The sequence below is a fragment of the Anguilla anguilla genome, chromosome 18 (genome assembly GCF_013347855.1).
Source record: "Anguilla anguilla isolate fAngAng1 chromosome 18, fAngAng1.pri, whole genome shotgun sequence".
NCBI lineage: Eukaryota > Metazoa > Chordata > Actinopteri > Anguilliformes > Anguillidae > Anguilla > Anguilla anguilla.
Genome location: NC_049218.1, coordinates 8,659,881 through 8,674,160, shown reverse-complemented (window position 1 = coordinate 8,674,160; position 14,280 = coordinate 8,659,881). Strand labels below are relative to the sequence as shown.

Below are 14,280 nucleotides of genomic sequence, written 5' to 3'. Positions count from 1 at the left end.
TCAACTGCCCGAGCAAGTCAATATTTTCCTTTGTCTCCCAGAGACAAAATGTGACGGGGGGGAGACCACTGCAGAGGCTAAAGAAAATTAGGAAATGTGAGGAGGTTGCTAATTGATCGCTGGACAACTAAGTGCGCAACCTAAATCTGCTTCCCCCCACGCCTCCTGAAATTTGATCCACCAGAGCCTGCCTGTAGGGTTTCGCCTGTCCGTAAGCTTGTCCCCCCCCCCAAAACGCCAATAAAAATCTAATTAGACGAATGCCAGTTCACGTTTGAGGTACATTGGCATACATCCTTGAAAAACCTGATTTTGGCCCTGCCTCCACCCCACAAACTTTCCGCCCCTTGATCTGTATGGGTGTGGGTTCTCTCAGAACCGGGCTCTCCAGTATGAAGCGGCAGCAGTCAGGAGATACAGAGGTTACTCACGTGGAGAAAGCGGTTTTTCCACAGATTAAGCTTTTTTTTTTTCTTTCCTGAAGCTGATGGATGTTAAGTTTGCTTTAACTCTTGCGGCCTTCGGTGAAGGGTGTGGAGGATTAGCTCGGGAAGATTTAACGCTTTTGTGTGGAAGGAAAACCCTTTTTTGTGAGTTTACGTGACTGTGGGACCTGGAGTGTCCTGTAAGATGAGTTTACTGTGTGCGTGCATGCGTGTATGGATAGGTGTGTGTGTGCGTGTGTTTGTGTGTGCGTGTGAGCACTGCCCCTCTTCCCCCGCCACGCCGTTTTAATCCTCCTCCCCCCCCCCCCCCCCCCACAGACAGGCCTATACGAACTGCGTGGTCCTGGAGGCTCGCATCTGTTACGACGTGGCCAAGCTGATGTCGCTGACCGCAGAGAGGTGAGCCCCGCCCCTCTCCACCCCCCCACCCACTTTCACGTGGGCAGTGTGGTACCTGGGGTCCTGCACCTCCTCTGGTGCTGGGAGGGCATGCTGTCTGCGCGTTCCCTCCCTCCTCGGTCACCCCAGACCCGTCCTCGTGGAGCTGAACAGAAGCTCTGAAGCACCGGCCATCCTCAGTCTTTGTGATCTGCAGTCGGGTGGTTTTGTGTCAGCATTCAGTTTAAAGTTCAGATTTCTCCGGCTCGCTCGCCTCTCAGGTTTAACAAGAACATTTGACCATTTCACCCAGCTAATAAGAATCATAGTTTTTCTGGCTTGAGGGTTAGTGACTGTTGTGTCAGCCGTCTGGTTAACGCTTTAACTTCTCCAGCCCGATCTCTTGTAATATTTCTCTAGAAAGCTGGTACATTTCCCCAAACCAGCAGGACTAAAATCTTGTAGCTGTGGGCGGGGCAATCTGCAAGTAACTCCCCCATCGCCGCATTGCCATGGTGATCCTCTGATCTCCACCCACTCTCAGAAGTGGCGGATTGTAATAAATGCTTGTGAAAATGGGGAAATGATTAGGATAAGTTGTGGTAGCAGTGAATCACAAAATGAATGACTAAATTGAAATCAGTTCTTTTTTGCAATTTATTAAATCTGTGAGTTGAATGAATTGATACAGCACTCTGGAAGTATGCTTAGTTTAACCTGTGTGTGTGTGTGTGTGTGTGTGTGTGTGTGCGCGCGTGCGTGTTTCTGTGTGTGTGTTTCTCTCCTGCAGGAAGAAGACAGAGCGCAGTAAGAAGTTCTTCACGGACCTGATGACGAGGGAGCACATACCCACCATGATCAACCCCAAACCCTGCGGCCACCTCTGCTGCTGCGTCATCAAGGGCTGCGAGCAGGTGTGTGCCTCCATCACCCTGTCACCCTCACCCTGTCACTGTACCGCCATCACCCTGTCACCCTCACCCTGTCACTCTACCGCCATTACCCTGTCACTGTACCGCCATCACCCTGTCACCCTCACCCTGTCACTCTACCTCCATCACCCTGTCACCCTCACCCTGTCACTCTACTGCCATCACCCTGTCACTGTACCGCCATCACCCTGTCACCCTCACCCTGTCACTCTACTGCCATCACCCTGTCACTGTACCGCCATCACCCTGTCACCCTCACCCTGTCACTGTACCGCCATCACCCTGTCACCCTCACCCTGTCACTACCGCCATCACCCTGTCACCCTCACCCTGTCACTGTACCGCCATCACCCTGTCACCCTCACCCGTCACTCTACCACCATCACCCTGTCACCCTCACCCTGTCACTGTGCCGCCATCACCCTGTCACCCTCACCCTGTCACTCTACCGCCATCACCCTGTCACCCTCACCCTGTCACTGTAATGCCATCACCCTGTCACCCTCACCCTGTCACTCTACTGTCATCACCCTGTCACCCTCACCCTGTCACTGTACCGACATCACCCTGTCACCCTCACCCTGTCACTACCGCCATCACCCTGTCACCCTCACCCTGTCACTGTACCGCCATCACCCTGTCACCCTCACCCGTCACTCTACCGCCATCACCCTGTCACCCTCACCCTGTCACTGTACCGCCATCACCCTGTCACCCTCACCCTGTCACTGTACCGCCATCACCCTGTCACCCTCACCCTGTCACTGTAATGCCATCACCCTGTCACCCTCACCCTGTCTTCTAATGCTGATGTAACAATCAGTCCTGGTTTTTGAAAGCAACAGAGTTCTAGAACAGTGACTTTGAATGTTGAACAGAAAGACACTCCAGAAAACCTACTCTGCAAGGAGTTGACTCGATGAGGATTCCATGCTAAGCCACACTGTGAAGATGCTCTGAGCCCTTTGGGCAGAACACTCTGATGGTCTCTGTGTGGGCTGTGTGACTTTCCCCTCAGTGATGTAATGCCGGTGCACAGTTATCTGAAACATTTTGTCTGTGCGTGTGTCGTGCGTCTGTGCGTGCGTGCGTGCGTGTGTGTGTGTGTGTCTGTTCCTGCAGGAGGAGGCGGTGAGTTACTACACTAAGCTGGAGGCTAGTCTGAAGGAGGAGTACAGGAAGGAGAAGGAGAAGGTCAACACCAAGCCGCTGGGCATGGCTTTCGTCACCTTCCAGAACGAGGCCATGACCTCCATGTGAGTGCGTGCGTGCTTGTGTGCGTGTGTGAGCGTGCGCGCGTGTGTGAGCGCGTGCGCGCGTGTGTGAGCGCGTGTGCGTGCGTGTGAGCGCGTGTGCGCACGTGCTTGTGTAAGTGTGCTTCTGCACATGCGACAAGCACACGAGTGTGCACTTGAGTGTGTGTGTTAGTGCACGTATGAAGCACATGTGTGAGACGTATGCAGATTGCGCACGTCTGAGCGTGCCCGTCTGAGCGTGCCCGTCTGAGCGTGCCCGTGACGCCCCTCCCTCCGTCCCGCAGAATCCTGAAGGACTTCAACGCCTGCCGGTGCCAGGGGTGCAGCTGCCGGCCCTCGCCCAAATCCTCCCCCCTCAGCGACATCCTGCACGTGTGCTTCTGGAGCGTGTCCTACGCCCCCGACCCGCAGAACGTGTACTGGTGAGGGCGGGGCCGTGGGGCCGGGGTTCAGTGGGAGGGGCTACGAGGGACGTGCCCTCGTGTGCGCCGCCTCCGCGGACGGCATTTCCCATGATCCTCTGCTCTCACCCACGTCCAAGATCGTTTTTAGGAGAGAAACATCATTGTGTAACTGTTCTGCCGTGAAATGTTTTAGTAACGTGTGGGTATGTACAGTGCCCTCAAAACGCATGGGAACAGAAGAGTGAAATGTGTTATTTTTGCTATATACTGAAGGCATTTGGATTTTAGATCCAAAAATGAATATGAGACTGAAGTTCAGACAACAAGCTTTTATTTAATAGTATGTATGTATTTATGCATGTATGTTTTACCATTTTGATGAAACAGCTGTTTTTGTGTTTGCAATGTTTTTCTCCCACTCACTCACCCCCCCCCCCCCAACACACACACACACACAGGGAACACTTGTCTGTGGGAGGTGTCTCCTGGTGGCTGCGCTGCTTCGTCATCAACTGCATCCTCTTCCTCCTGCTCTTCTTCCTCACCACCCCCGCCATCATCATCTCCACCATGGACAAGTTCAACGTCACCAAGCCAGTGGAGTACCTGAATGTAAGAGACCTTTGGCCTGCGTAATTACCGATAAGTGGCCAGCAACGCTTGTAAGAGCGAGGCGATGCTGTTTGCAGAAGTAAAACTTAATTTTCTAGAGTCTGCAGAGAGGAAGAGAAATGCAGAAATGCACTGTTGCCTTTTTATGAGCGGTGAGATATAAGGATTTAGATCATCATTCTTTTTAGATTACGAAATCAAATGAAAAGCTTTTCACTGTGGGAACTGCACAACTTCAGTAATGTGCAGTAGCACCATATAAAGTGTAGTATTTAACCCTTTAAGGTGTAGAATGTTCTGATGCTGATGTCACAATCACTGCTGGTAATTGAAAGCAGTGGAGTTCTGGAACACAGATTTACATATTTGAATGAAAAAAACCTCTTCAAAGAGCTAAAGGAATATTGCAATTAGTCATCGCAGTTACTGTTACAGATGCACTCTTTACTGATCCTACTGTTACTAAATATGAATTCCTGTGGTTCAATATCTTACTGGTTCTGCAGGTGTCTTGAACAGTGAATTGTGTGAAGTTAAATTCATGTCATGTGTGAAGAATCCTTCAACCTGGAGCAATCAAAAAAATCTTTGATCATAATCCATTCCTTTCTCAGAATCTGTACTGTAGACCCGCACACCGGAACTGCTTGTGTTGGTTTACAGGCCAAAATCATAATGTAGATTCACAAGCAATCAGTGCTGTAGATTTACTGGGTGAAATCTCTGTTTTAGATTTGCAGCCTTAAGTCACCACTTTGCAATTAAAGGTTTTTTTGAAAGTTATTTTTCCCCTAAGGCCTCAGTTCTGTTTTGTAAGCAGAAGTGCACTGTGTATTAAGAGAGAGATGGTTTGACCTCTGATTGACCCCTCTGTTCCCCCCCTCCCACCCCAGAATCCCATCGTCACGCAGTTCTTCCCCACCCTCCTGCTGTGGTCCTTCTCCGCCCTGCTGCCCACCATCGTGTACTACTCTGCCTTCTTCGAGGCCCACTGGACCCGGTAGGCCCCACTGCGCGCATGTGTGCCCCCTGGAGCTCACCCTCGCTCTGTGCACGCACGCCCCCTGGAGCTCACACTCGCTCTGTGCACGCACGCCCCCTGGAGCTCACCCTCGCTCTGTGCACGCACGCCCCCTGGAGCTCACCCTCGCTCTGTGCACACACGCCCCCTGGAGCTCACCCTCGCTCTGTGCACACGCGCCCCCTGGAGCTCACACTCACTCTGTGCACGCACGCCCCCTGGAGCTCACCCTCGCTCTGTGCACGCACGCCCCCTGGAGCTCACCCTCGCTCTGTGCACACACGCCCCCTGGAGCTCACCCTCGCTCTGTGCACGCACGCCCCCTGGAGCTCACCCTCGCTCTGTGCACACACGCCCCCTGGCGCTCACCCTCGCTCTGTGCACACACGCCCCCTGGAGCTCACACTCGCTCTGTGCACGCACGCCCCCTGGAGCTCACACTCGCTCTGTGCACGCACGCCCCCTGGAGCTCACCCTCGCTCTGTGCACACACGCCCCCTGGAGCTCACACTCGCTCTGTGCACACGTGCCCCCTGGAGCTCACCCTCGCTCTGTGCACACACGCCCCCTGGAGCTCACACTCGCTCTGTGCACACACGCCCCCTGGAGCTCACCCTCGCTCTGTGCACACACGCCCCCTGGAGCTCACACTCGCTCTGTGCACACACGCCCCCTGGAGCTCACCCTCGCTCTGTGCACACACGCCCCCTGGAGCTCACACTCGCTCTGTGCACACACGCCCCCTGGAGCTCACCCTCGCTCTGTGCACACGCGCCCCCTGGAGCTCACACTCGCTCTGTGCACGCACGCCCCCTGGAGCTCACACTCGCTCTGTGCACGCACGCCCCCTGGAGCTCACACTCGCTCTGTGCACGCACGCCCCCTGGAGCTCACACTCGCTCTGTGCACACACGCCCCCTGGAGCTCACACTCGCTCTGTGCACACGCGCCCCCTGGAGCTCACCCTCGCTCTGTGCACACACGCCCCCTGGAGCTCACACTCGCTCTGTGCACACACGCCCCCTGGAGCTCACACTCGCTCTGTGCACACACGCCCCCTGGAGCTCACACTCGCTCTGTGCACACACGCCCCCTGGAGCTCACCCTCGCTCTGTGCACACACGCCCCCTGGAGCTCACCCTCGCTCTGTGCACACACGCCCCCTGGAGCTCACCCTCGCTCTGTGCACACGCGCCCCCTGGCGCTTGCCCAGCGTCAGCCCCAGACTGACCCTCGCTCAGCAGTGCTGTGCAACGGTCTGGGGACTGGGCTGTAAGCAAGGGGCTGCGGGTTTGATTCTCAGCTGGGGCACTGATACTGTGCTTCTGTGTGCTGCTGCAGAACCTGAGGGTGCTTTAGTGAAATATCCAGCGTTAAGTCACTGCCGTGTCTTCTACACCTGCAGTTCTGTCAGTAGAACAAGAGAGAATGGGTAGAAATGTGTTCCTTTGCAAGGTAAATTCACACAAATATCAGAGTTTATTTTATTATGCCTCCGCAACGGGACAGCCGTGGCCGGAGGCATTATGTTTTTGGGTCTGTCCGTCCGTCCGTCCCAATTCTCTCGTGAACGCGATATCTCAGGAACGCCTTGAGGGAATTTCTTCAGATTTGGCACAAACGTCCACTTGGACTCAAGAATGAACTGATTGGATTTTGGTGGTCAAAGGTCAAGGTCACTGTGACCTCACAAAACACGGTTTTGGCCGTAACTGAAGAATTCATACGCTAATTATGACAAAGTTTCACACAAATGTCTAATACGATAAAATGATGAGGTGATGACGTTTTATATCCAAACTGGCTACTGGTTGGCGGAGGCATAGCCTACAACCGCGAGGCGGTATTTCTAGTTATATTTAATTTCATTTCATTTTACAGTTCGTAATGCGTAGAGCAGGTTGCCAAGTAATGTAGAACCACAGACACTTGGGGTGTGTGGCTTTATTCAGTGGTTGGTACTCTGTAGGTAAATGATGCACCTAGATGGGCTGACTGTTCTCGTCATTACGTACTCTACTGTTCTAGTTCTTGTGTTCTAGTGTTGACGTATTCTAGTGTTGTCATGTTCTTGTGTTCTAGTGTTGAGGTGTTGTGTTCCAGTGTTGACGTGTTCTAGTGTACTAGTGTTGCCATGTTCTTGTGTTCTAGTGTTGAGGTGTTCCTGTGTTCTAGTGTTGACGACATGTTCTTGCATTCTCTGTGCACAGGTCAGGGGAGAACAGGACCACCATGCACAAGTGCTACACCTTCCTCATCTTCATGGTCCTGTTACTGCCCTCCCTCGGACTGAGCAGGTGAGCCTTCGCCTGTTCCCCTGCTCACCTGTTTGCTGCTCTCGGCCCCTTTACAGGTGTTCCCTGTGACCCTTCACCCCTCGTACCAGAAGGTGTGAGAAGGGCGTGGCTTATTGCAGACGTACTGTAAGAGTGGTGATATTCCGGGTGTCATGGCTTCAGGTTCCACTATCCTGTTCCTTCTGTCAGCTCAATACAGTAGTCTTCTTTAGAACCCAATTAGACCTGGTCAGAGAACGTTTATAAATATGAAAGCGGTAATACCACGGATGATGTCATGGAGATAGTTGCTGATCCTTGAGGGGTTTGGCTGTAGCTTTAGGGCTCTGATGTCACTGGACACTTCTATGGATTCATATTGAAAGTGATCAGTCTCACTCGGGTTTTTATGAGAGGTGATCTCTGAGGAACGTAAGCTAAATACGTAGTACATGTTTGCTGAACTGTGTGTCTTTAGCAGCCCTGTGTGGACAGGCTGTTATGGCTCTCCCTGCGTCTGTTAATTCTGTGACCTGTGCAACTTTTACACAAAACTGCAGCTTGGACGTTTTCTTCCGTTGGCTGTTTGACAAGAAGTTCCTGGCCGATGCCGCCATCAGATTTGAGTAAGTTATTAGATTTTCTGCGTCGCATTTCAAAGCATTGATTTTATTCTGTAATTATTTGACTATGATCACTGACCTTTGCCTGTTGTCATAAACTGCTTCGGACTAAACGTTGCCGGTGCACAGTGTGTCTCTGGGCTGCGTCTTCCATACACAGCACTCTGATCTCACTGTATGGGCCCCTTGCAGTCCTCTGTATGGGTCCCTAGCAGGCCTCTGTATGGGCCCCTCATGCGCTTCTGTATGGGCCCTTTGCAGGCCTCTGTATGGGTCCCTTGCAGGCCTCTGTTTGGGCCCCTTGCGGGCCTCTGTGTGTGCCCCTTGTGGTCCTCTGTATGGGCCCCGTGCAAGCCTCTGTATGGGCCCCTTGCAGGCCTCTGTGGGCCTCTGTATGGGCCCCTTGCGGGCCTCTGTATGGGTCCCTTGCAGGCCTCTGTTTGGGCCCCTTGCGGGCCTCTGTATGGGTCCCTTGCGGGCCTCTGTATGGGCCCCTTGCGGGCCTCTGTACGTGCCCCCTGTGGGCCTCTGTATGGGCCCCTTGCGGGCCTCTGTATGGGCCCCTTGCGGGCCTCTGTATGTGCCCTCTGTGGGCCTCTGTATGTGCCCCCTGTGGGCCTCTGTATGTGCCCCTTGCAGGCTTCTGTATGTGCCCCTGTATGCGCCTCTGTGTCAGTTCCTTGTTTTCTCCACCGTAGATGCGTCTTCCTCCCAGACAACGGCGCCTTCTTCGTGAACTATGTCATCGCCTCGGCCTTCATCGGAAACGCCATGGACCTTCTGCGCATCCCGGGCCTGCTGATGTACATGATCCGTCTGTGCCTGGCCCGCTCCGTCGCCGAGAGGCGCAACGTCAAACGCGTGAGCGCCCTCTGCTGGACACTTCTCATTTATAAAGCTGCTGTTCATCCTGTTTCGAAGCCTAACCATAGAGGCTGCTGGAGTGTGTCCTTTACGTGTTGCCTTTACATGGATTGTGCTAGTCTCTCTCAGAGACAGTCAGAGTGTGTTGGTCTCCTATACAGGCCTCTGCTGTTATTCTGGTATTCAGAGTAAACAGGTGTATTTTCAGTCTGCAGTGGAAGATACACAGTGACTCTGTGTGACTCTGCTGTTCTGAAGTGAACCAGAGGAGGGATCCTTTAGGGCTGGACAGCAGGATGAGCAGAGCAAGCAGAACGGAGCAATCTGGCAGGAGTGTAAGGGTTAGTACAGGAGTGTAAGGGTTAGTACAGGTGTGTAAGGGTTAGTACAGGAGTGTAAGGGTTAGTACAGGTGTGTAAGGGTTAGTACAGGAGTGTAAGGGTTAGTACAGGTGTGTAAGGGTTAGTACAGGAGTGTAAGGGTTAGTACAGGTGTGTAAGGGTTAGTACAGGTGTGTAAGGGTTAGTACAGGAGTGTAAGGGTTAGTACAGGTGTGTAAGGGTTAGTACAGGAGTGTAAGGGTTAGTACAGGTGTGTAAGGGTTAGTACAGTAGTTGTAAGGGTTAGTACAGGTGTGTAAGGGTTAGTACAGGTGTGTAAGGTTTAGTACAGGAGTGTAAGGGTTAGTACAGGAGTGTAAGGGTTAGTACAGGTGTGTAAGGGTTAGTACAGGAGTGTAAGGGTTAGTACAGGAGTGTAAGGGTTAGTACAGGTGTGTAAGGGTTAGTACAGTAGTTGTAAGGGTTAGTACAGGTGTGTAAGGGTTAGTACAGGTGTGTAAGGTTTAGTACAGAAGTGTAAGGGTTAGTACAGGAGTTGTAAGGGTTAGTACAGGTGTGTAAGGGTTAGTACAGGTGTGTAAGGGTTAGTACAGGAGTGTACAGGTTAGTACAGGTGTGTAAGGGTTAGTACAGGAGTGTAAGGGTTAGTACAGGTGTGTAAGGGTTAGTACAGGTGTGTAAGGGTTAGTACAGGAGTGTACAGGTTAGTACAGGTGTGTAAGGGTTAGTACAGGAGTGTAAGGGTTAGTACAGGTGTGTAAGGGTTAGTACAGGAGTGTAAGGTTTAGTACTCTATTTCTCTCTCTCTGATATAGCATAATTTCCTCCACAGCACCAGGCGTATGAGTTCCAGTTTGGCGCTGCTTACGCCTGGATGATGTGCGTCTTCACCGTGGTCATGACCTACAGCATCACCTGCCCCATCATCGTCCCCTTCGGTGAGTATAAGTAACATCAACGCCTACAGGACGCCCTAAAATCCCACAGGGCCACACTGTCTGTAGGTTTAACTCTAGTCCTGGAGGGGGACAGCACTTGCAGGTTTAACTCTAGTCCTGGAGGGGACACTGTGTTTGTGGCTTTAACTCTCGGGCTGCAGTTTCTCGAGGATTTCTTTGGTTTCCGGTAAGTCAGCAGCCAGCTTAGACCTTCGACTTGATGACTCAAATTAAGCACTTATGTGCTGAAACACACTGTGACCCTCCAGGACTGGAGTTTATCCTGCAGACACTGTGGCCCTCCAGGGCTGGAGTTAAACCTGCAGACACTGTGGCCCTCCAGGGCTGGAGTTAAACCTACAGACACTATAGTCTTCCAGGACTGGACCTTCGGATCCCTTGTCTACTGCATCATCCGCCCTGTCATCGTCCACTCTGCTAACCCTCCCCCCTCACGTCCTCCTGGACCTCTCTCTCAAAGCTTTGTAAATTCCATCCCTCAAAGCTCTGTAAATTCCATCCCTCAAAGCTCTGTAAATTCTGTCCCTTAGGTTCGGCCTTCCTCATTTTTGCTCAACCCTGCTTGTATGTACCGCACACAGTCCAGAACAACACATGCAGTAATGTGAATGTCTAATGTACAGAAAGCATCTGTACTGATGAAAGGCTGCCCCCTGGTGTCTGAAAGTGAAATGAGTCTCAAGACCATGAAAGCGCACACTACAGAAAAAGAGGAACCCGGTTTGCAGGGCATTGTGGGTACTGACTTGTTCAGGTGCTGACCCCAGGTATTCAGAAAGGCATGTTACAGCCTGTCCAATTAGTTACCGCTAAAAGTCCTGCTGTCTGATTGGTTCTGTGAAGTTTTACCAGCGTTGAATTAGTTGCTAAATGAATTGACGCACAACCAGGGATTTTACCAGTTTGAATCACCGCCTTGAATCTGTGACCTTCCCCCATAAGCTCATGTGTGAACTTGCAACTGATTACTGGTTTACTAGCAAAGCAGTTTCCTAGAATTTGGGCAGTCATGTCAGTGCCAGCCTGGTCAGTACAAAAAGCTTTATGAGCCTGAGAAGGGAAGCTGGTGCACTGCATTACAGTTACGCATTAAGCAGACACTCTTACCTAGAGTGACTTTCACAACTCACTTTTTATTACATACAGTCCATTAATACAGCTGTATTTTTAAAAGAAATTCAGGTTAAGAACTTTGTCCAAAGGAGCAACAGGCAGTGCCCCAAATGGGAGTGGAACCTGCAAGCTCTGTCTTTGTGTGTAAGGCCGTGGCTCGCTGGCTCTCCCCCCCCTCTCCAGGTCTGATGTACATGCTGCTCAAGCACCTGGTGGACAGGTACAACATGTACTATGCCTACCTGCCCACCAAGCTGGACAAGAAGATCCACTCGGGCGCCGTCAACCAGGTGGTGGCAGCTCCCATCCTCTGCCTGTTCTGGCTCCTCTTCTTCTCCACCGTACGCACAGGTGAGACCCTACCTGCCTGCTCTCTCTCGCACACGCTCTGTCCCTCTCTGTCTCGCTCTCTCTCCCCTCCTCTCTGCACCTTTCTCTGTGCCTCCTCTTCCCCCCTCTGTCTTCCTCTCTCTCTTTCTCTTTCCCCCTCTCTCTCTGTCTCCCTCTCTGTGCCTTCCCTTCTCTCTCAGCCTCTTCTTTCTCCACCCTCATTCTTTCTGTCTCTCTACCTTTCCTTTGTCTTTCTGGATAACGGCGCGTAACACTCATGCACACACACATACACACAGACACGTGCACACAGACACACACACACACACACACACACACACACAGAGCTAAGTCAGGATTAGTACTGTCTTCTGGTGATGACCTAAAAGGGCACGGAAATAAGCACTGAGTTAGAAATAATGTGAGAAAAACAGAACACAATGCATTAATAAAGGAGGGCCTGCAAGGGCCCAGTCAAATTGCATTACGTTATGTTACATTACAGTGCATAAAATTACATTACACACATTGCATTACATATGGGTATAGTTTATCAGGTACTCTTCCAGAATGACTTACAATATTGGCAAAATAATTGCATTCTCCTGATTAATATGAGCGATAGTGAACACAGACACAAGCCTATGTGCAACACATACACACACGGTACTGTTTCCATGAGAACTGAATCTGCTGTGCATGTGGGTGCCATCTTTAATCACCAGCGTGTTTCCCTCCCTTTCCTTGGACAGACTTCTTGGCTCCGACGTCCATGTTCACCTTCGTGGTTCTCGTCATCACCATCGTCGTGTGCCTGTCTCATGTCTGTTTCGGCCACTTCAAGTACCTCAGCGCTCACAACTACAAGGTAAAACTCAGCTTGGCTCTGTCTCCACGTACAACTGCAGGCTGTCTTGTCTGTTCATCGGCCAGAAAAAATGCACGTATTTACTTAGAATTCGGTCTTTAAAAAAACGGTTCTGTAGTCTCCCACAAAAACAAACACAAAGACGTAACGGTCATTCACACTCGGATCATCAATTAATTGTAACTTGTAACGGTCTCACAGCCCTGCCTCGCACTGAGCGCGTGCGGTGGTCACCGCCCCGCCCCCCTCTCACCCTGTTCTCCCCTCTCCCGCAGATCGACACCCAGAATGTGGACGGACTGATGGAAAATGGCGGTGCGGTGCGCACCCCTGCCTCAAACAAACCTGTAAGTAGAAGAGCTTCCCTGCTCCCACTCCACTCAAGTGCCACCCTGCGTAGTCACAGTCCCTTATAGTCACAGTCCATTATAGTCAAACTCCCTTATAGTCACAGTCCCTTATAGTCACAGTCCCTTATAGTCAAACTTCCTTATAGTCACAGTCCATTAAAGTCAAACTCCCTTATAGTCAAACTCCCTTATAGTCACAGGCCCTTATAGTCAAACTTCCTTATAGTCACAGGCCCTTATAGTCAAACTTCCTTATAGTCACAGGCCCTTATAGTCAAACTTCCTTATAGTCACAGTCCCTTATAGTCTCAGTCTCTTATTGTCAGTTCCCTCAAAGTCTTATTTTCTAGATAAGTAAACCTGTAGGTTTTCACTCTAACCCTGATTTGGCACATTACATTCTGCATTTAGCAGACGCTCTTATCCAGAGCGACTTACACAACTTTTTACATAGCATTTTACATTGTATCCATTTATACACCTGGATATATACTGAAGGTATAAGTTTAAGGGTACAACGGCAGTGTCCTTACCCAGGAATCGAACCTGCGACCTTTCGGTTACAAGCGCAGTTCCTTACCCACTGTGCCACACTCCGTCCTACACCTGGTATTACCAATTAGCAGTCCACAGAGACCTCTAGTTGTGGAATGAGGCGTGCTTTGTTAGGACTGGAGTGAAAACCTGCAGAATGGTAGAACGCTCCAGTTTTTCTAGATTTCACGTCATGTTACATCATTAAAAAAAGACCTTTTCGTACATGGACAGACCTGGAATAGTTCTCAGAACAATATGTCAGATTTGGGATATTTGCAGGTTAAAAAGGACAAATGAAATTATGATTCTGAATTCTCTCACAATTCTCAAATTTAGATAATTTTTTTCTTGCATTTTTTATGTATTTGGTGGCATTGCCCTCTGTTAGCCTCCATGCTGAAGGAGCTGTTTGTTCTGGCTCAGTTGGTTTGAGTGCTCTGGGGCTTCAAGGAAAGATTTCACAGTTTCTGAAAGACTGACTGTAATTATTCTCCCCCCCCCCCCCCCCCCCCGAAACAGATGTACATCGCCCAGGTGCTGCAGGACCCCAACTCGGACGAGATGGGAACGGGCAGCGGGGAAGACGACAGCCAGGGGTCCTCACAAGACGAGGAGATGATCAACACAGGGAGCATCAACGAGGCCGACTTCCAGTCTGGCGAGGACAGCCTAATCGCCAACGAGGTCCGGCAATAGCGACCAAACCCCCCCCAACCCCCACCCCCACCCCCACCCCCACCCCCCTGGAGCGGGACGGGGGAGGCAGGAGAGAGAAAGTGGGTGGAGCCACAAGAGAAAAGGACGAATCAGGGGGCAGGGAGAGACCACTTCAGAGGAAACTGCCTACCCAACTGCTCTACAAGCATCTGCGGACCAACTGCCTGTACAGAAAATGCCTGAAGCCCCGCCCCTAACCCCTCCCTCATCCACCTGCGCAGTCAAATGAGTGGCAGGGTACTCTGGCGGCCCC

The 14,280-nt window shown here is 51.4% G+C and overlaps 1 protein-coding gene across 11 annotated transcripts in view; it reads left to right on the top strand.

The window, feature by feature from the left end:
- tmem63ba (transmembrane protein 63Ba) overlaps window positions 1-14,034 on the top strand; it is a 45,278-nt gene extending 31,244 nt beyond the window's left edge. For 10 of the 11 annotated variants that reach the window (XM_035399452.1, XM_035399453.1, XM_035399458.1 and 7 more), the window contains 14 exons: window positions 765-845; window positions 1,615-1,738; window positions 2,879-3,012; window positions 3,297-3,434; window positions 3,875-4,028; window positions 4,922-5,028; window positions 7,260-7,346; window positions 7,886-7,951; window positions 8,647-8,809; window positions 9,986-10,091; window positions 11,409-11,576; window positions 12,308-12,423; window positions 12,699-12,770; window positions 13,830-14,034. In XM_035399452.1, coding sequence (XP_035255343.1) covers window positions 765-845; window positions 1,615-1,738; window positions 2,879-3,012; window positions 3,297-3,434; window positions 3,875-4,028; window positions 4,922-5,028; window positions 7,260-7,346; window positions 7,886-7,951; window positions 8,647-8,809; window positions 9,986-10,091; window positions 11,409-11,576; window positions 12,308-12,423; window positions 12,699-12,770; window positions 13,830-14,006 — 1,693 coding nt within the window. In that variant the 3' untranslated portion in view covers window positions 14,007-14,034. Of the gene's footprint in view, window positions 1-764; window positions 846-1,614; window positions 1,739-2,878; window positions 3,013-3,296; window positions 3,435-3,874; window positions 4,029-4,921; window positions 5,029-7,259; window positions 7,347-7,885; window positions 7,952-8,646; window positions 8,810-9,044; window positions 9,154-9,985; window positions 10,092-11,408; window positions 11,577-12,307; window positions 12,424-12,698; window positions 12,771-13,829 lie in introns of those variants that run through there. The other variant, XM_035399462.1, reaches the window with a different exon arrangement.
- Window positions 14,035-14,280: the final 246 nt, after the last annotated feature.